This window comes from Myotis myotis, unplaced genomic scaffold (genome assembly GCF_014108235.1).
Source record: "Myotis myotis isolate mMyoMyo1 unplaced genomic scaffold, mMyoMyo1.p scaffold_m19_p_9, whole genome shotgun sequence".
NCBI classification, from domain to species: domain Eukaryota; kingdom Metazoa; phylum Chordata; class Mammalia; order Chiroptera; family Vespertilionidae; genus Myotis; species Myotis myotis.
This window is the reverse complement of record NW_023416401.1, coordinates 24163069-24183528: the sequence shown is the minus strand read 5'-3', so window position 1 is coordinate 24183528 and position 20460 is coordinate 24163069. Positions and strand designations below refer to the sequence as shown.

Genomic DNA, 20460 nt, shown 5'->3' with positions numbered 1-20460 from the left:
TACCAAGGTTATGGGTTCAATCCTGGGTCAGGGAACACACAAGAATCAGCCAATGAATGTACCAATAAGTAGAAACAACAAATCAATGTTTTTCATACAAATAAAAATTTAAAACACAAACAGGCAAAACAAATCTGTGGTGTTGGAAGTTGGGATCATGGCTAACCTGGACAGGGGGTAGAGGGGCCCTCTGGGGGACTGGTCACATTCTATTTCTTGGTCTGGGTTCTGGTAACATGTGTCCACTTTGTGGGCATTCATCCAACTGTTGTTCACTTGGGATGTGTTGTACTTTCATGGAAAGCCGTTAGAAACTGACCCTACACCTGAAGCTTATTCTACGGCACTGCACTGCTTCCCTGGCTGGAAACTACCAAACAGATGATTCCAGTGCAGCCTTCAGGTCCAGGGCCGGGTTCAAGTCCTGACTTGGTCACTTAATAACTTCCGCTCAGAGCTCCCAGCGGAAGCATTGACACTAATCCTTTGTAGGGTTTATTGTGTATAAGGAACGAGAAAGCTTTTGTGATAACATCCAAAGAGTCCTTATTTTCTGAGCCCCAAGTATGTTCTCACCAATCCCTTCAACAACTCTGAAAGGTTAATGATTCCCCCCATTTCACAGCCGAGGACTCCCAGGCTCACAGCAGGAGAGAGACACTAGAGGTGACCAAGCTGGGTTCACACTGTGTGATCCAAAGGCAGAGCTGTATCCACAGCTGCCAGGAGAGCCACAGAGAGCTGCCAGGTGTCCTGGGGAACAATCCAGACACAGGCATAGTCCCAGTGCCTCTGGATTCCAGAATCTTTCATCCCACTTATCCCAGCAATGGAGCTGGCTGCTGAGAAAGGGTCACTTCTCCCATCCCGGGAGGTATTCAAAGGTCAGACAACTGCTTAACGAGGATGCTGAAGAGGGAGCCTAAAATCAGATAAAAGGACCTTCCAAGGCCTTTAAGAAGTAGCTATGGCCCACTTTACCTACGGCTGCAAACACACCAACGACCACAAGGTGGTGAAAGAGTAGCACCATGATTGCAAGGGAAAAGGCAATTTTATTCTTTCAAGAACACACACCAACAGGGTGAGAAGAAACACACAGGCTATGCCTGGTCCTAAGCAAGGGTCTGAGATGAGGCCAGGCCTAACCAGTGCATGGGGCTCCCTGTGGCCCTTGGAAGAGGACTTCATTCTGTTAGCACCAGATACTGCTGCAGGCACAGCTGCATGCAGACAGGACAGTGGCGGCCCTGCGTCTCCACCTGAGGGATCTGGGGCGGGGCTGGCAGCAGAAGGCTCCCTGCAGGTGGTCACCTGAGTGTGGTTCTCAAAGTCACAGACCAGCCTGTCCCCCAGCCCCCTGTAAACATGAGCGTGGGCTCGTGACTGCCAAGCCCCTCAGGACAAGATGAGTGTCCGAGACGTGTGGCTGGGCTTCAAGCGGCCCAGGAGCTGCCGGGCTTTCTCCTGCATGAAGAGCTGGTCCCTGGTCCCCCCGCAGGCCACCATCTTCCAGGCACTGGTCATCTGGGAGGAGGCAAGAAGGTTACCATCCAGGCAGGGGCAGCGCGCCCCCAGGGAATCCTGGTGGAAGCGAGCCTGGTGGGAGGGGTAGGCAGGTGGGGAGGAGGGATTCACACGTGCAGATGTTTACACACGGGAGCAACCAGTGCAGCCTCTGTCCTCAAGGACAGCCAGGTGCTAAGCAACTAAATACAGACAAGTGAGACCCCTGCTGTGAAAAAGGGACTTGTGTGTGTGTGGGGGGGGGGGTTGCCAGCATGAGGGCTCTCTGAGGGAGTGGCATCGGGACTGAGAGTTGAAACCTAAGTTGATCAGGAATCCAGGCAGAAGCAACAGCCTGTGCAAAGGGCCTGTGGTGAGAGGGCAGCAGAGCAAGCCCCCCAGGGTGGTGCCACACTTGCGAACAGCACTCACAGGAGCAGGAGCAGGGGCAGAGGCAGAGGCAGGTGCTGGTGCTGGCAGGTGGCTTCTGGGCTTCTGGGCCGCCGCCAGCTTCTCAGGCTTAGCCTGCAGGAAGCCCTGGTTGAGCAGGCTGTTGTCTCCTCTGATGCCTGGCAGGATAAGGCTGGAGGAGCCTGATGGCACATGTGTTGGCTGAAATCAAAACCAAGTGAAAGACACTATTTTGCCACATGTTCAAAAAATACCCACGGTCACATCCCCCAGTGCCACATCCTCCTGGGCTGTGGCGACCTGAGGCACGACTTTAGCCTCTAAGCCTCAGTTTTCTCTCCCAGGTGGGGAGATCACGTAAAGATTAAGGCACTATTTGGAAAGTGCCTGTTTTGGAGCCCAGCACCCAGGACATGCTCAATAATGCTGGGTCCTTTTCCAGGAAGCTGGCTCCTCCCCGCCAGCATCAGGTGGAGACGAGGGTGCTCTGGTTTCTCCCGGGTCCCTGGCCAGTTGGAGCGATGCCAAGGCTACCAGCACCCCCGAGGAGCTGCACCAAACACCCAGGTCTGTCCAATCTCCCCACTCAGCTTGGCCTTGACCCTCCTCACAGTCTGATGGGCTCAGGGTTCTTGTCACAGGCGGGGCCTGAGGATCGGGGCCTTGAGAGATCTCAGAGAGCAAGTGCTGGGCCGGAACTCAACCCAGGTCCACCGCTCCAGATCCTGTGCTCTTAACCACTTACCAAACGGCTTTTCTTCCTGGTAATTATTTTATGTGCCCTACACGATGCCAGCTGCAGGTCTGGCTAGAGGGGACCAAGTCCACACAGAGGTTTCTCTGCAAGGACTGTGGGTACCTGCAAGATCTGCTCTGGAGATCCGTTCCATCGTGATCCCCACGCCCCTCACTGCCTCCCACTGGTGTCTGGGTAAGGCAGCTCGCCCCATCCCCAGCTTCAAGAGATCAACACTGGGGCATAGTTTCTGAGGACCTCGTCTGTGTGTAGGCAGCAGCCCCCTTCCCGAGGTCGGCCTGGGAACTGGAGAGCACCCAGCCCAGGCTGAGCACCCACCACCTGGCTGTACCTAAGGCCTGTCCTTGACTCTCCGGGGTCACCCCATGAGTAAGGTCCCAGGAAGGTGCTGGAGACCCAGACCCATGGTTTTCACAAGGATCCTAGCAAACCTCTGTAAATAATAAAACTTTCTGCTGAGTAGCACACAGAAGTCACTTGCAAGAACCACCAGACCACTCCACCTGCAGGGTCCGCCCACTGCTTCAGGGTCCCAGAGGCAGAGGCCTCCAGGGAGAGCCATCCTCCCGGCACCCAAGTGAGGACAGCGTCTCTCGGCCCCTCACCAAGGACAGAGTCTTGGGCAGCGAGGACATCATCAGCTTCCCGTCCTCGTCCACGATGTCAAGAGCCAGGGACTTGCGGACTTTCTTGATGGGGCTGCGCCGCAGCTGGGGGGGAGGGGGGGAAGGAGGCAGTCAGGGCTGGGCTGGGGCTCCCGGGGGGGGACACACAACAGTGGCCCCACTGAAGACTCCACGCCCAGGGCAGACTTTCCTGCCAGATGCTACAATGGGAGCCAGGACACAAACACCAACCGCCACCCAGACACCCACTCCTCACCCCTGAATGATCCCAGCACAGACTCCCTGTCTCTAACAGCCCCGCCCCAAACAGGCCCCCAAAATAATCATCCAAGTTCCACTAAAACCACCATCCACGGGCAGCAGCAAGGAGACATAAACCCACTGTTGGCCCTCTCCAACACCTGTGACAGGGATGCCCCAGCCCCACCCTTGCACCTCCCATCAAGTCAGGGGTTGGGGGTGGGGGCATGGTGAGGCTCTAATACAGAGAGAGGCCCTGGGACTAACAGCACCCCAACCCCGCAGTGTGCCCCAAGCAGGTGCAGTCCTGGCTCAGAACCACCATGCAACACAGAGGAGAGGCCCAGGAAGGCCTGGGGTGGAGTTCTCTCTACCTACAATACCCTGTGGCCCCAGCCAGGGGGTCCCCCCCAGCCTGCCTGCCCACCGTCCCCCACTCACTCCCATAACCTCCACCTGCCACCCTGACACATTCCCATCTTCCTGCCTCTCCTCAGAGGGGAGCCTCCAGGGGAAAGGAGCACAATGACCCCCCGCTATCAGGAAACCACAGGAAGGGCAGCGGGGGAGAGGCTGGCCTGGGAGAGCGCCTGCCCTGGCTTCTGCTTCCAGGAGTCCCTGACCAGGGTGGCTGCCAGCTCTCCGCCTCACCTGAACTGACCCTGCTGTGGCCCAGGCGCCGCCGGCTCCATCTGAAGGGTTTCTCTTGGAAAACTCCCTCTATGTCCCTCTCTGCCATGTGTACCAAGTCACCAGTGTGTCTCTGCCCACTGAACTCCAAGAGGGAGCAACCACGCCCGGGTCTGCACTGCTCTACCCACTGCACCCAGCCTGGACCCACTGCACAAGGGACACTGCACAAGGGACACAATGCTGAATAGCTAAGCGACAGTTCAAAGAGGAAGAGGAGGCCTCCCCTTGGCCAGTCTCAGAGATAACCGTTTGGGGAGCGAGGTCTGGGGCAGCTCCACTTCCCGAAGTCTCACGTTCACCAATTGTCCCGACGTGCTCCCAGCCACCTTCCATCTCCCTTGGCTCCTGCCACACTGCCCGCCTCACCGACTTACCCCAGCCTTCCTCTTCTGCTTCTCCGGCCTCACTTGGTCCTCGATGGTGAGCTCGATGCCGGCCTCGGAGCGCAGCACCTCCTTCAAGTCCTCCTCCAGGTGCGGGGTCTGGGGCTGGGCAGAGAGGGCCATGTGAGGCTCCCAGGCTGTCGGACCCGGGGCAGAGCCACGCTCCGGCTGTCCAGGGCAGGGCAGGAGGGAGGTCCAAGTGCTGGGGCACTGGCCTCACGCATACACCATTCACTGTCCTGCCCTGGACAAGCAGACACTGACCTCAACGTACTGAGGGCCACCGTGGGCCAGGAACACCCCCAGCCGAGTCACCACAGCAGCCCTCACCCAGCTGTCATCTCCCACAGGGTAGAAACGGAGGCTCAGAGAGCGAGCCTGGCCCAAGGTCACACTACTGTGGAATCAGAACCTGGACACACTCAAAGCCCAAACTCCCTGACCCGTGTTCCACACGAATGCAGACGCTTGTTTCCACTCCCCTTTCTCAAGCCTGGGGGCTCCAGGCGACCTCTCGGGCCTCAGGCAGCAGAGACCAGAGAAAGGAGAGCCCCCAAGCAGAGGGAGGGGAGGGTGCACTGACACCTCAGAAGTCACCCGGAGCCCCTGCACTGTCCTCCTATTGCCCAGGTCAGATTGGCCCTCCCAAGCCCGTCTGGAGAGCACACAGATACAGGAGCCAAATCCCCTGGGACAGAAGAGGGCAGAGCTCACTGTGCCTGGCCTGGGCCCGTTTAACTCCAATCAGCTGCACACAGGACGGGCCACCACAGGCCTCACGGCCAGGCCTTCACGAGGACCCCGCGCATGAGGGGAAAGGAAGCCAGGGGGCTGCTGCAGACTGTTCACAGGCCAGTGCTTCTCTCCAACCAGCCTCTCACCGTCCACTGAAACACTGCCTGTCTCGGAGCCCAAGGTGCCAGCTGTCTCGTCATTGGAAAAGCATGGCCATGTGATGACTGGGAGGGGCAGGGGGAGCTGGAGGTGGGTCCTCACTGGCCACCTCCAGCCCACCCAGGAGCAGCTTTCCCAGGTTTTGTAAAGAACCAGCAGTTAGGCAAAAGGCTTTGGTTAGACGAGGAATAATTTGCCTCTTCCCCAAATTAGTCCTAACATCTGAGCAAGTCCTCCTCTGTCCCAGCACCTTCCCGTTTCCTTCCAGCCCGTGCAATGTGCTGGAAGTATTTAGTTATTTATGAATTCGTGTGTTCAGTGTCCTCCCCCACCATCCCACACTCAGCCTCACCAGGAAAGGTCTGAGGAACTGATGAGTAACCCAGCCTCAGTTTCCCTGTTTGTAAAATTAGGATAGCTGCAACTTCCCAGGGCTGCTGGAAGAACCCAATGAGACCTGAGAGGGCTCTGTGAACTGCAAATGGCTGGACGAACCCAGGAGACCACACGCACAGACCTGCCCACACCACATACCAGGGGCTTTAGTGGTCCGTACTTCTCCAGAGCGTTCTTGAATGGGGTTGGTGTGTGGGGAGCGTTGTCCATGGAGTACTTCTGATCTGGGGTTACAAACCTGCCAGGGCCAGGAAGGAGGCTTAGTGACAGGGTTGGGGATAGTCACCAGACGCTCTCCCAGCCCCCCTCCACCTGGACCTCTGGCCTTGGCAACAGGGAGGAAACCCGCACACAGGCTCTTGTCCTCTGGCACTGGCCCACCCCCCCACCCCCAACCCGAGAGGGTCTTAATCAGGGACTGAGAGCAAGGAGCCATCCCCGGGGACAGGAAAGAGGCTAAGAGGGTCCCGGAGACCCAGGGGGTAAAAGAATGGCTGAGGGTGCTGCCTGGTCATCCGTCTACAATGAGGACTTCCCATAAAACACAGAGGCCGTGGCCAGCAAGGGAGGGGCGGGGGAAGGAGGGAACCTGGAGGCCGTGTGCCTCCCCCACCTCTCGGAGATCCAGCGGCAACAGCACCGTTAGGGCAAGGCCGGGCAGACACCAGGCGTGAGATGGTGAGGCCAATGCACATGCTGAACTTACCGTCTTCCCCAGTCTCCTCAGAATGACCACAGTGGGGACAGACACGTGGAGGGAAAGCTTTAGCAGAGAGAAACCTAGGCAGGGTCGGTCCGCAGGCAGAAACACTAGGACGCTTCTAGCAATGTGTGATTTCTGCCTGCGATGGAGAAGCCTGCTGGGGAAGGGACAGAAGAGGCGCCCACGGCCAGGCCGCCGGGTGTGGGCAAACCTCGGCGGATAGCTCGTGCCGGGCTCCACCTGCAGGAGGCCTGTGTGACCTCAGTCAACAGGAGGCATCACCACAGCCGACTCCCACAGCCTCCCTGGGGCAGGTCCAAGGATGTGAGAAACACCCCAGATTGTGGAGAACTCGGGGGCAGTGGCCAATCCGAGACACGGTGCCTGGGGCTGCCGCTCCAGCCACTTCCCTGGGCCTGCCAGCCATTCCACAGGGAGGTAAAAGCTAGAAGAATACAAACCATTCTTTTCTTCCTTCCTTGGGACTGAGAGATTGGACAGGGATCACCCAGTCAATCGGTTCCCATATCCTTGTTACATTCCACCCCAGAGACACACAGAGCCCTCTGTAAGGATGAGCAGGCAGATCAGCGCTGGTCAAAAGGAAACACCTCACAGTTCAAACCGCAGTTCAAAGGTATGAATGAATCTGAGACATGGCCCAACATCTATGTGAGACACGGAACTTTCACAACAAACATGAGAATTCTAGAACCTCTTGAAGTCACCGTGTCAGCAAGAACTGACAGGAGAAGCTGTTAGAGAACGGAGGGAGGCTGACTGAAAAGGAAACACATAAGATGGCTTGGAAATGGAAGAAACGCAATTCTGGAAGCCAGAAGACCCAGCCGACGGGAAAGAGCAGAAAACGGGGGGGCTGCCACCCAGAATTCTATACCCAGCTAAAACAGCTTCCAAAAATTAAGGCAACTTTTCAGCTACACACAAGCTGAAGAATTCATCACCAGCAGGCTCCCTCTAAAGAACACTCAAGGACGGCCTCCAGACAGAAGGAAGCTACCACCAGGAGGAAATAAGAACCTAAGAGCACGGGCGATCTTTGTGTGGAGGAAAGTAGCAAAGTTGGAGCAGCAGAAGGAACACAGATGAGAAGGTAAAGGAGAAAGACAAGTGTCACTTCCTTCGGAGGCTGCAGCGTGTCTGCTGAAGGGCTCAGATTTAGTAAGATTAAAATTAAATTTGGTTGATGATGGTTCTGAACAAGTACAGCTCTTTTATAGGAGTTTGACCATTGTGAACACTGGGACCCTGGAGTTTTATCAATGATAAGGAAAATCTCAGTGCCCTGCCAGTGTGGTTTAGTGGTTGAGCACCAGACCATGAACCAAGAGGTCACCAGATTGCAGGCTTGCTCTCCGGTTGGGGGCGTGCAGGTAGCCCATCGATAATGTTCCTCTCTCATCCCTGTTTCTGTCCTTCTCCCTTCTTCTCTCTCAAAACATTAAAAAAAGAGAGAAAATCTTTGCAAAAGTTTGTATTTTATATAGTAAAAATATGAATCTTGGGACTGAGTTGCTAATAGATATTGGTGGAAGCATTTACATCCAGGCAGCTTGAAGAGTCTCCAATGGACCCTGCCAGCGACAAATTTCCACTATGGGGAGTAGAGGAAAATTCTAGTACCACAAGAATGGTGTGACACTATACCACCAAGACAGCGTTAACATGGATTTCATGAAATGAATGAAGACAATAGCTTTCTGATCTAACATGAATGGACAGCAGGTTTGACTTTCCTTTTTGGTATCTTAAAACAATTCCATTTTTGACATTTGCAATGAAAGACCAAATGTTACCAGAGATGAGTTTGAGTGCTTGGAATTTCAGTTTGAACTGTAGGAATATGACCTTGTGGAATGTTAACTGTAATACAATTTCTAACACTTAAAAAAAAAAAAGAATCATGAATACACAAGGAAGCCTACAACCCATCCAGGCCTGGCAGGTGGATGCAGCCTTCACTTCTGACTGAGCAAGACAGAACTGGGGGCACTTTCGTCCTCCACGTAAGGCTACTCAACAGTGGATTTGTGCTTGAAACGCATAAAGATAGAGAGATTAAGTTTCTCGTGGCAATTTGGACCCTCTCCGTTTTCGAGATTAGAAAACCACCATTTTAAAATATAAGAAGAATCAGAACAATGACAAAGCACCAGACTATCCCGACAAAGACGAAGAGACGAAGAGGCGTGGTGGCCAGGAGGCTGCCTTCCGATAACCGATTCTCAGGTGTTTCTCCAAGGATGCCCTTTCCCGACCAGTGATCCTGGCCCCCGGCCCTGCTGGGGGAGGGACCGGTCCTACACTCGTGGGCCAGCAGTGGGGGGGGGGGGGGGGGGGGGCACAGCACTCACGCAGTGTGTTTCTGGTGTAGGGGCGTCTTGTCCCGGTGCAGGGGCGTGGTGACCACCACCTTCTGGCTGCACACGGGGGTGGATGTCAGCGAGGGGCTCTCCAGCTCCAATGTGTCCTGCTTGTTCCAGAAGTTCAGAAACTGCCAGGGAAGACAAAGGAAACAAGACAAAGGGGTGACCTGCAGGTGGGGCGAGACCCTCTTTTCCTCCCCCCACATCTGCTCTGACAGAGGTCCCTCCTGATATGGGAGACTCCCCTCCTGCCAGGCACCAGAGAAAAAGGCTGAGACAGATCAGCAGGCACCCACCCGGTGGGTTCACGTATCACTGGGCTGGTCATGGCCCGTCCCCTTTGGCCAGGCTGCTGACGGTGCACTTAGGACAAAGAACACGGACGGTGTGGGAACAGCTCTTAAAGGACCTGTAATGGACCGGGGACGACCACGGCGGGCGGCAGTGGCTGATGGTGGCATTAAAGAGCACCTTCTCCCGCCAGAGCTACACACTTTACACCAAGAACTTTGTGTTCTCAGACCCTCTGAGGTGTAGATACTATTGTGAACACCTTTTTAAATAAGAAAACTGAGATTTAGAGGGAATTAGATTCTTGTGACTTCTCCAGGCAGGACTCAAATCCAGATCGGAGCCAAGTCTGAAGCATTCCCTTCTCCCTGTCTCTGCCCTTGGTAGTTTAGGTCCATGTGCAGGCCTCAGGTCCACTGCCCTGTGCGGGGTCCCCGGAGCAAGGCGACCACCTCATCCCATCATCCTGGGCTGCGGCCTGGGCAGCTCAAGGCTCTGCTGTCTTCCTCCTCCAGCCTGTAGTCCTCACTTGGGGTCCAATATGGGCTAAATTGTGCTCTCCCCAAATTTATACGTTGAAGTCACATACTGTGACTGTATTTGGAGGCACAGCCTTTAAAGAGATAATTAAGGTAACGTGAGGCCAAGTGGGTGGGCCCTAATCCAATAAGACTGGTGCCCTTGGACGATTATAAGAAGTAAGAGATTATGAGAAGATAGAGATTATGATCCAGACCTACACAGAGGGAAGACCAGGTGAAGACACAGAGAGAAGTCAGCTATCTGCAAGCCAAAGTGAGAGGCCTCAGAAGGAACCAACCCTGCCCATTCCTTCCAGAACTGAGAAAATAAACTTCTGCTAAGCAACCGTGTGTGGTACTTTGTTACGGCAGCTCTAGCAGAGGAACACCAGCCTCTCTTGGAAAAACAAGCATCCCCAACAATGGGCCTGGCCTCCTCCCTCTACTGCAGATGATGGTGCAGCCTCTGGAAACAGGCCACCTCTGGCCTGGCTCTCTCACATCCTCACGGGAGGGAGGGAGCCTCCACACACCCTGCTCCTGTCCAGGACATGGGAGCTCTAAGACCTGCGCCTCTCTCCCACCCCTCTGGTGCACCCTCGCAAAGCCCTGCTGCCCCATCCCCGCAGTCCCCAGAGCAGTACATACCCTTAGTTACACCCAAGGCCCTCCAAGGCTCCTGCCCCCATGCCACCCCCCACCAATCCCTCCTGGCTCTGACTTCACTCACTCGCCCCCCCCCCATCTCTGCACCTTTGTTCAGGCACATTCTCCAGAAAGCCTGCCCCCGCGCGTCCCCCAACCCCAACCTCTAGGAAAGACAGGGCCCTCGGGAGCAGCACTCAGATCACTATAAACTCTCAACTGCTATCATCAGAGCTCTTCCCACACTACATTCTGCATCAGCTCATTCATCACAAGCCTGTCCCCAATACTAGTGCCCTCTTCAAGGGCAGGGCTGGCCTTCCCACCTGTGCTCCCCAGTGACAAAGAAGCCAATGTGAAATAGTTGCTCAATAAACTGATTCTTTTACCAAATACTGAGCCCCTTCCCTTCTCTGCGCAGTTATCACCCACTATCCTCAGCTCAAGCAATTCCTCCTCATGGAAGCCTTCCTAGATGACCTCCCCCCCAAGACGAGATGCAGCAAAAGCCTTTTCTGTTATTCCATTTACCATGTTTACTTGGGCCTTTTTTATTATTATTAATTGGTCCTCCTGCCAGAATGTAAGCTTCATGAGGGAAAGCCAGGCCTGTGTCTGCTCACCCTTCATCGCCAGCCCTCCCACATGGCAGACAACCGATGAGTACATGTGCCTGCGTGCAAGGCCCTGCACTGGGAACTGGGAGTCTATAAACAAAACCCAGTGAGCAGTTGGGGTGGGGTCCACACACCTGGGAGGGCGAGAAGGGCAAGGTCTTGACGGGGGTGCTCTTGGGGGTGAGGCTGTTACAGGAGTCCAGGAAGGACAGACTGGCGCTGTTTTCTGTGACAGGAGACAGGGCCACACGCCTCTTCTTCTGCCGCTTGAGCACGGAAGGCGGGGTGCCAATGCCTAAGCCCCCCACTTCAGTGCTGGGGGAGATGGGGATCAGCTCGCCCCGGCTGCCCCGGCTCAAGTCTGAGATGGTATGGCCGTCCAGGCGGTACTCAGTCACGCTGGGCCCCGGGGCAACAGACTGGCGAGGCGAAGGGGCCGGCCACTGCGACAGCTGTGGCTGCTCTGGGCTGCTGTGGATGCTGCCCTCTGGGGACGGCTCTTCGGGGAGGTCAAACTTACTCAGGTCACACCAACCGTCGGGGTCCTGCCCAGAGAGGAGAGGTTAGTAATCACTGCAATTTGCCTGCTTTTCTTCCAGCAGATACGAGAGGACTTACTCACTGAAGGAAAATACACGAGTGCCAAGTATGATCCCACAGCCCAGGAACAATCATCATTAACAATTTCTCCCATTTCCCCAAGAAAATATAAATCTTCTACGCCTGCATATCTATGTTTGTGAATAAAACTGAAGGTATGTTGTGCATAAGGCTGCTGGCTGTTATTTAAAAAATGTTCCAGGCATTATTTAAAATATAAAAAACACAAAGAAACCCAAATATCCATCAATAAGCTAAAGAAATAAAACCTGATCACTGAGACCCCATGTTCACCTGCCCACTCAACATCCTCTGCCTTCAGGTGGGAAACCACTACTGTAATTTAGAATTTACTGTCATCATGCATTTCTAGTATTTTGCATGTTTTTAACGTTAGTATAAATCACTTCTATATCCTGCTTTTTGTCCCATTTAAAATGTCTGTAAAGCAGAAATAATCATGCCTGATTCTATTACCTATGAGTTAAATGTTTACTATGAATAAATGGTGAAAAATTTCCAACTTTTATAATGACTTTTATGACTGCAAAATACTCCATCATGACTACATCAGTTATTTAACTGTTTTATGAACATCTTGTTATAAACCTCCCCCCGCATGTTTAGGTTTTCCGTCAATATAGATCACTACGTGGGGAAGTCATGGGCGCGAGGCTGTGGCCACATTCCTGGGGGGGAGGCAGCTCCTGTGCTCCTCACGGTGCTCCCTCGCCCCTTCACAGAGGCTGTTTCCAATCCCACACTGAGGAGCCCAGGCCAGAAAGGATACACCTGCCCACCAGCGTCTAAGAGCAATCAATCCCAAGAGGCACACCCAGATTTTGTCCAGACTAACGACTTGGACAGAAGCTTCCACTTTGGTCCTGGAGGGTCTGCCCTGCATGAAGCTGGACCCCAGTGATGACTTCTGGTCCCCAAGACTCGCAGGAAGGTGGGCAGTTCATTCCTAGTGCTGGAGGCCAGCGCAGGGCAGTCTGACTCGGGCCTACCTTCAGCACAAGCCCCACAGCTGGGGAGGCCCTAGAGTTGATGGCATCTAACAGAAGCACATCCTGCAAGGACTTCCTGCAGGGGAGCAAGTGAGGGCCGTTTTCCTACAAATGTAGCTCCTTCCTCGGCTGCTGGGCCTGAACTCCGAGCCCTGGCACTCACCTGCTGTGTGATGCCAGGCAAGCCTCCTGACCTCTGACTTGGGATTCCCTTACTGATGAGCCCACCACCCACTTCACAGGGCTGTTAGAGGACGAACAGAGAGCAGGTATGCAGGTAGCCAGTAACAAGGCTGGCACATAGTAGGCATTCAAATATTGGATATGGTAATTACTAAGCATTGCTCCTCCCATACACTGGGTGCTCCCCTCCCTCCTACTCTGTGCCCAGTAACTGGAGGAAGATGCCGAACAGGCTGAGGATGGAGATGGCAACACAACGAAGTGCCAACAGTGCCGGGCACAACTCTCATCTCAACAGTCCCCTTAGGGCCCAGAAGGACGGGGCCTCACGTGGCAGCCTCGGAGCTGTGTGCTGCAGATTGAAGAACACTCAGGCCTGCTTCTCAAGATACTGTGAGAATTCCTTGGAGTGGAAGGGACACAACAGACAGGCCCTGTAGCTGGGCCCAGTCCCAGCCACTGCGGCTAAAAGATGAGACTCCGAGTCAGAGGGTTTTAGAGATGGCTCCCTAGGGACGTGCCACCCAACCACCATTAAGCAAGACACAGCACAATGGTCAAGATCACCCAGCTGACTTGCTGTGTGACCCTGGGTACACAACTTGACCTCTCTGAGCCTCAGCCTCATCTACAAAACAGAGAAAGGACACACCTCACCGAACACTGGGTGGACTTTACATCAAGCTCAGAGGCTGGCATTTAACAGATGTTCAACAAATGTCACTATTTTTACCAAGGAGGGGAAAGGCCAAGTAGGAAGGTAAATATACCAAACTCCACTGCCCCTGGAGTTCAGTATCAGTGTTAAATTCCTGAGTTAGATATAACTGTACTGTGGTGATATAAGTGAATGCCTGTGCTCTTAGGAAACACACACTGCAATATTAATGGATAAAGAGGCACACGGTATGTAACTGGCCAGGCCTCTTGCCCATCACCTCCTGAAACCATTCTACAACACAGGCCTGGCTGATGCAGGTGGGAGCTGGGGATGTCACACCAAGAGGTGCATCCCCCACTGCAGAGCTCTCTCCCAAGGGGCACAGTCCACAGCCAGCTCGGCCTTACGGCTGCAACACCTGAGTAATCAGAACCCACTCACTGCTCCCGCCCCACCAGTTCCCAGGTGCCTCTCCAGGGACTCCCAACCACCTGTGGTGCCGCAAACACCATGCTCAACTGTACTGTTATCGGCTCAAGCACCCTCCCCGCCATCATCCCTCAGAACTCAGAGCGCAGCCTCCCCTGGGGAGCCCTCCCACCCCACCCTGTGCTGTACATCATGAGTCAGGAGACTCCTGAGGGCGGGACCATATGGCAGCTCAACGCCCAGGCCCTGGCTGCAGGCTGGGCACTTAGCATCTGCCCAGTAAATGCTGTTGGGATAATGAGTGAACACAGGATGCCCGCCCACGAGAGGACTCCCTGCTGGAAGTGCCGTGACCAACATTACCGACTCGATCAGGTCCAGGGCTTCCGAGAAGCTGGACCCCTCGGCTGGAATCAGGAGGTTGGCAGCCTCCACCACCCACTTATACGGCAGGCTGATTTCTGGCGAGGAGCCCTCCTGGTCTTCACGCTTGAGGGTGTCATCTAAGGGCTCTGGTGTGCACACTCGGTCCAGCTCTGCAGGGACAGCTTCCTGCTCCTCAGTCGGGGCTGCTGCTGAGGTCTCCTCCTCACTGCTGTCCTCCTCCTTCATGGCAGGGAGCGCTGGGGACCAGCTGGTCCCAAGACTTCCCTGTTGGACACAGGGACACACTGTTAGTGGGGCTTTTGTTATGAGATAAAGATCATGCCATGTTCCAGCTAAAAATCGCACAATCTGAATCGAATAAGGAACCCAAATTGAGAGTCTCTAAAATAAAATATCAACATCATGAAAGACTGCAGTTAAAAGTGGGCAAAAAGAGATAGGACAACTAAATGCAATGTCTAATCCTGGATCAGGAACAGGAAAAAATGGAATATGGACTATAGATTAGATCAAAGTAAAAAAAAAAAAAAGTCCTGAATCAGTGTTAAATTCCCTGAATTAGACGTTAACTGTGCTATGGTTATATAAGTGAATGCTTGGGTTCTTAGGAAACACACACTGAAACCTTAATGGACAGAGAGGCACAATGTATGTAACTGACCTTCAAATGTCTCAGATAAAAAATAAAAATGTGTGTAAGAAAGAACTGGCCAGTGTTAAAAAACTAAAAATGAACCCAATACAGGTCATGTGAGAATTCTTTGTACTATTCTTGCAACTTTTCTGTATGCTTAATATTATTTCAAAATGAAAGTTTGAAAAATTCGTGTAGAGAGCATTTGAGATCTTGCTACTTGGAAGATGTCATCAATTTGACTGAAATAAACTCATTAAAAAATGAAAAATGAGTGTATACTAATTTTGTGACAGGGAAAATAAAAATACAGGAAGATCCTTCATGGCAGTAGCTCTCCTGGCAGAACCTTAGAAAGCTTCACACGTGACCCTGGCAGACAGACCCCAGTGCAGGGGTCTGTGGTTAAGAGGCCACATTGAGAGCGATGAGCAAGGTCCCATGGTAAGGGGGCACAATGGAGTCAAGGAGAGAACGCAAGCTCCGGAGTCACAGAACTGTGCCACTTCCTAGCTGCCCTTGAGCAAAGTGGAAAGAGAAACCTGTAAGACAGTGAGATATCACATAGCCTCATTTTTAACTTATTACCTTTAATAATAAGGGAGAAATTTGTAATTGCAAACACTGACTAGTGGGGAAAACAGGAGGTGCTCCCATCTACACATTAACAGGAAAAACTATTCTGGTAAGTAATCTAGCAAAATGTATTAAGAGGTTTTTTTAAGTGCTTGCTTTTGGAGCACATATGCTAAAATTGGAATGATACAGAGCATGACTCCTATGCAGGGAAGACATGGAAATTCATGAAGCATTCCATATCTTTTTCTTTTTTTCTTTTTTTTAAATATATTTTATTGATTTTTTACAGAGAGGAAGAGAGAGGGATAGAGAGTTAGAAACGTCGATGAGAGAGAAACATCGATCAGCTGCCTCCTGCACATCTACTGGGGATGTGCCCACAACCCAGGTACATGCCCTTGACCGGAATCGAACCTGGGACCCTTCAGTCCGCAGGCAGATGCTCTATCCACTGAGCCAAACCGGTTTCGGCCCATATCTTATAAAGAAAAAAAAATGTTTTTTTAAGAATATGACTATCCAGTTCTAAGAATTTCTCAAGAAACAACTGAGCAAACAAGCAGTGATTTAGCTACAAGACTGACCCTTAAAAGTTTTGTTTCTAATATCAAAAACATTAGATTTCACACAAAAGAAAAAACACACAAAAAAGCAGAACAATGTTTTAAGTAAAATTTTTAAAACTGGATTTAACCTTAAATAACACACAGCCATTAAAACCATTCAAGTTTTGTTTCTAATGACAATAAACTGAATATAACCTTAATTTAATGAAATAACCAGCACAATAGAACCATTAAGATGCTAGATGGCTGAACCAACTCATTGACTAAGGCCCTGGGCTCATCAGGAGTTTCAGAGTCTGAGGGGGGTCTGTCTACTCTGCTCTATCCTGAAAGACAACTTTGTTGTTTGCTAGTTGACGATGACAGGAAGACCAGAAAGCAGTGAAGTGTGTTACCAACACCCAGGGCTGTCAAATCTTCACACCTTGACGTTTGCTTCAAATCTTCATTTTTTAAGATTCGTGAGATCTATTTTTAAAATATCAATAAGATGTTTGCTCTGGGGTGTGGGGTTTCACTTTTGCAATTGCAATGTAATACTAAACGATTCCATTTATATGCCTTTCTAGGAAACCATATAAAATTAAAATTACAGAGACAGAAACAGATGAAGGGTGCCAGGAGCTAAGGGTGGAGAAGGGCTGAAGGGGCCCCAAGGGAGCCTGGGGGCGATGGAAAGGTGCTGTGCCTTGACTGTGGTGGTGGATAGATGACTGTATGTTTTTGTCATGACTCAGAACTGTATCCCTCAACACAAAGAATGTTTGCTACACGTGAATTATACTTCAATAAACCGGAATTTTTAAAATTGCAAACATGCTTTTAGTATGAAAAAGCCAGAAAGAGAAACAGGCAGGAAGGGAGGTGTTGATAAGGACAGAGAACTCAATTTTATGTCAGCGTGCTCCGTCATGCTTCATCTGTGGGCAGACAAGTGCCAGGTATGTGCAGACGTGTGTGTGACAAGGAGAGGCACGCGGCCACACCGAGACCCTCAGCAGGAACTAATGAACGGCCCTGGGCAAGATGAAGAGGGCAGAGCAGGTGTTAAGTGACACGGTGATGGGTAACCCTGCAATCAATCCTACCAACCAACCTAGAGCCAGGCCCGTGGCTGGGCAGCCCCGGGCAGCTGTCTCACCTGGCCTTCCGAGGGGTGGCCACTCTGGGGGCTCTCCTTGTCCTCAAGCTCCAGCAGCAGGTACACGGGGGGCTTGCAGTCTTTGGACTCGCTCAGGAAGCCTCCTGTGTCCACCTTCCTTTTGATGGTGGAATTCCAGTGATTCTTCACAGCATTGTCTGTCCTGCGGGGGCAAACGAGGGACCTTTGAACCCTGGGGCCACCAATCACATCACTGACCTCCCTGAGCTGAGCTCCCACTTCTGTACATGAGGGTTCAACCTGGGGAACTCGAAGGTGTCTTTTAGCTCTTAGATGAAGTCACACATGCTTCTGGCACTTAACGATTCCCGGAGCATCTCCACTCACTCTGCTAAGTCCTAGTACCCAGGAGCAGAGAAGTGCTCACACACAGCAGGCACTTCTTTCTGAGGCTCCAAGCAGAGGGCTTTGCCCTTGGATTGTGGACAGAGAACAACAGCTTGGCTGAGCAACCAGGCTAAGAGGAGGGTCTCTCCCTCTGGTCACTCCCGCTGCAGACCATCAGGAACACACACACACAGCATGTGCCACGTCAAGGCCAGACTTTGAGCCCCCAGCTTGCTGGGCCCCTGCCCTATTCTTCTCCACCCCTCCTCTCACAGGCAAGAGCCCCTTCCCTCCATAAACCCCCTGGGCCTTTAACCTCTGCATCTCAGGTTCCTTCTAGGAAACCTGACCCAAACACCTCCCGGCCCTCCTGCCCACAATGATCAGGTCTGGGTGCTCCAAGCTACCATGCTCATCATTCTTTTGCTCCCATATATTTGTGGAGTGCCCATTACGTGGCAAACACTGCTCTCCGGGCACTGGGGACACACTGGCAAGGAAGACGGGCGGCTACATTCAGAGTCCACTCTAGTAGGAGAGACGGGCATCATGGTCTCATTACAACTGGGGTACAAGCTGCTCAAAACACAGGTGGGAGCACTGTGGCCAGGTCATCAGGGAAGGACCACAGGCTGGAAGGACAGAAAGCGTCTCTGAGGAAATGACACTCCCACTGAAAACTGAAGGATGAGAACACACTGGGCATAAGGCAGGGGGCACAGGGGCAGCCCAGAGAAGAGCTCGCTGTGTATAACAGAGAGGGACCAAGGCAGGGCTGGTGGCGTGAGCCGGGCCAACAGGCCACAGAGGCAAAGAGGCCGAGTGTTCGACCCCAGTGCGAGGAGGAGCTCCGAAAGGACAGCACGCTCGGGTTTGAGTTTGAAAACAGACCCATTTATACTTCAAGGGAAATACACCAGCTGACATTCTATCCCCTCTACCTTTCAGGACCCATGTCATGAGAAAAGAAGAATTAAAAATAAAGCAAAATAAGGTAAAAATGCACAAGGACAAAGAGAACAGGGTAGAAGACAATAGCGAACATCAGTTTTATGTTTCCAGAAACTGGAGAACACGTAGGGGAGCAATAAGCCACTTAGGAGACTGGGAATTGATCCGGAAGAAGATTCTGGCAAGAATGGAGCCAGTCTTCCCGATGCTCCTGGCGAACCCAAGAGGCTCCGGCTTGGAGGGACCAGGCCCGGGGAGGAGCAGGAGGAAACAGAGCAGTGGTTTGGACGTCCAGATGCCGGCCTTGACCTCACAGGAGGAGGGAGTTTATTCTCTAGAAAAAGGCCCGTCTGAAGGACTCCTGTGTCTCTGGGCAAAGTGAATGACTCCAGAGAAGACTGGAGGGATATCCACCCACACGGCTCTCCCCGACCTGGGAGCCTCACCCCGCCTGTCTCCACCGTCCCCAAACCCCGACGTCGCTCACCTCCCCGGCAGCATCTTGGCGATCTCGGCCCAGCGGTTGCCCAGCACCTTGTGGGCCTCACAGATGATGCGGTCCTCCTCCTCGGTCCAGCAGGACTTCTTCACCTCGGGGTTGAGGTGGTTGTGCCAGCGCTCACGACACTGCTTTCCCAACCGGCCCTTCAGGTGCTTGGCAATCAGCGTCCACTGCTTTCGTGCCGTACTTCTTCACCAGCTCGATGACCTTGGAAATAAGCCTGGTGAGGGCAGCAAACCTACCAGCACCTTCTCTCCACGTGGGCCTCACCGCAGCCATGAGAGGTGCGAAAACTGACCAGAGGAGGACACACACCCAACCTGCAGCCAGACGCAAGGGCAGCCTCGCACGCAGTCTCTTGACTCCCTGGGGTAAGTGAAGGCCCACTGTGTACAAGACACTGTCCCACTAGTTACCTTCTCGTCTTCCTCTTTGGTCCACGGCCCCTTGACAAGATCTGGATTCAAGACCCTCAGCCACCGGTACTGGCATTGCTGGTCAGTGCGATTCTGGGAGGACAGGAATCATGAGAACTGGGGAGGCAGCCCTGCATCATGCTTGATCACTGGGCTCGGGGGACTATCGTCTGGCCAGGCGGCTCAGATGGGTTTTGTCTTGTTCCTGGAACCACCATACGCATGGCCACATGGCAGAATACCCATGGTTTCTCTTTGCTACAAAGGACCGGGATGGAACTGGGCAAACTAAGAGCCCAGTGGGAAGCCAGCTTGCTTGCCTCTGGGGCAGCGTTATTTCCCTGATCGTGCTGTTTTAATCAGAGGGAGACGAGGAATGGGGCAGAGGAGGTCTGGTGACTTGGTCCCTGAGTGACCCAAGAAATAAGCCAGGCAGCAGCTCCAGCCATACACCTCTCCAAAGCAGACACCTGCAGTCCTGGGAGAGGGGTCTGGGGGACACCCCTTAAGGGAGCTCTCCCCACAAAGCCTGCTGGAAGTACCATTTCCCCTCAGCTTCAGTCTCGCTATTGAGAAACTGAGCACCAACACCGGAAGAAATGCAAATATGCCACTGATTACGTGCCACCGGTCAGGGCCTAAAGACCACAGGCATGCTGAGGCTGCTGCGTGGGGATGCTGAATCAGGGTGCCTGGAATTCCAGTTTGGGAAGAAAGGGCCTGGGGGTGGGGTGGGGTTTGGGGAGGAGCTCCCTTTTCTTCTGCTCGGCAGCACCAGCACGTCTGTCCCAGGAACGCTGTCTGGTCACTCAGAACCTGGCCCTGGGGCAGGAGACCACAGAAGGGCTGCACTCACAGGAAAGTGGCTGGCCAGGAACTTCCAGTCTTGCTGTCCAAACTGCCTCACCAGGGTCCTCAACTGCTCATCCTGCCAACACCAGAGAGAGAGCTCAGCTCACATGGGTGCAGGAACAGCCTCATTC

General features: G+C 53.0%; 1 protein-coding gene and 1 pseudogene across 1 annotated transcript in view; one reads left to right on the top strand and one right to left on the bottom strand.

Moving 5' to 3' along the window:
- Positions 1 to 1035: 1035 nt before the first annotated feature.
- The window catches only part of MYBL2 (MYB proto-oncogene like 2), a 30979-nt gene continuing 11554 nt past the window's right edge, over positions 1036 to 20460 (bottom strand). Inside the window, 13 exon segments of the mRNA XM_036322657.1 lie at positions 1036 to 1527; positions 1939 to 2118; positions 3280 to 3384; positions 4608 to 4721; positions 6045 to 6144; positions 8985 to 9124; positions 11205 to 11615; positions 14317 to 14604; positions 17261 to 17423; positions 19047 to 19237; positions 19239 to 19268; positions 19478 to 19570; positions 20334 to 20405. Of these exon segments, the coding sequence (XP_036178550.1) occupies positions 1399 to 1527; positions 1939 to 2118; positions 3280 to 3384; positions 4608 to 4721; positions 6045 to 6144; positions 8985 to 9124; positions 11205 to 11615; positions 14317 to 14604; positions 17261 to 17423; positions 19047 to 19237; positions 19239 to 19268; positions 19478 to 19570; positions 20334 to 20405 (2016 nt within the window). The 3' untranslated portion in view covers positions 1036 to 1398.
- LOC118663853 lies at positions 15699 to 15797 on the top strand (annotated as a pseudogene).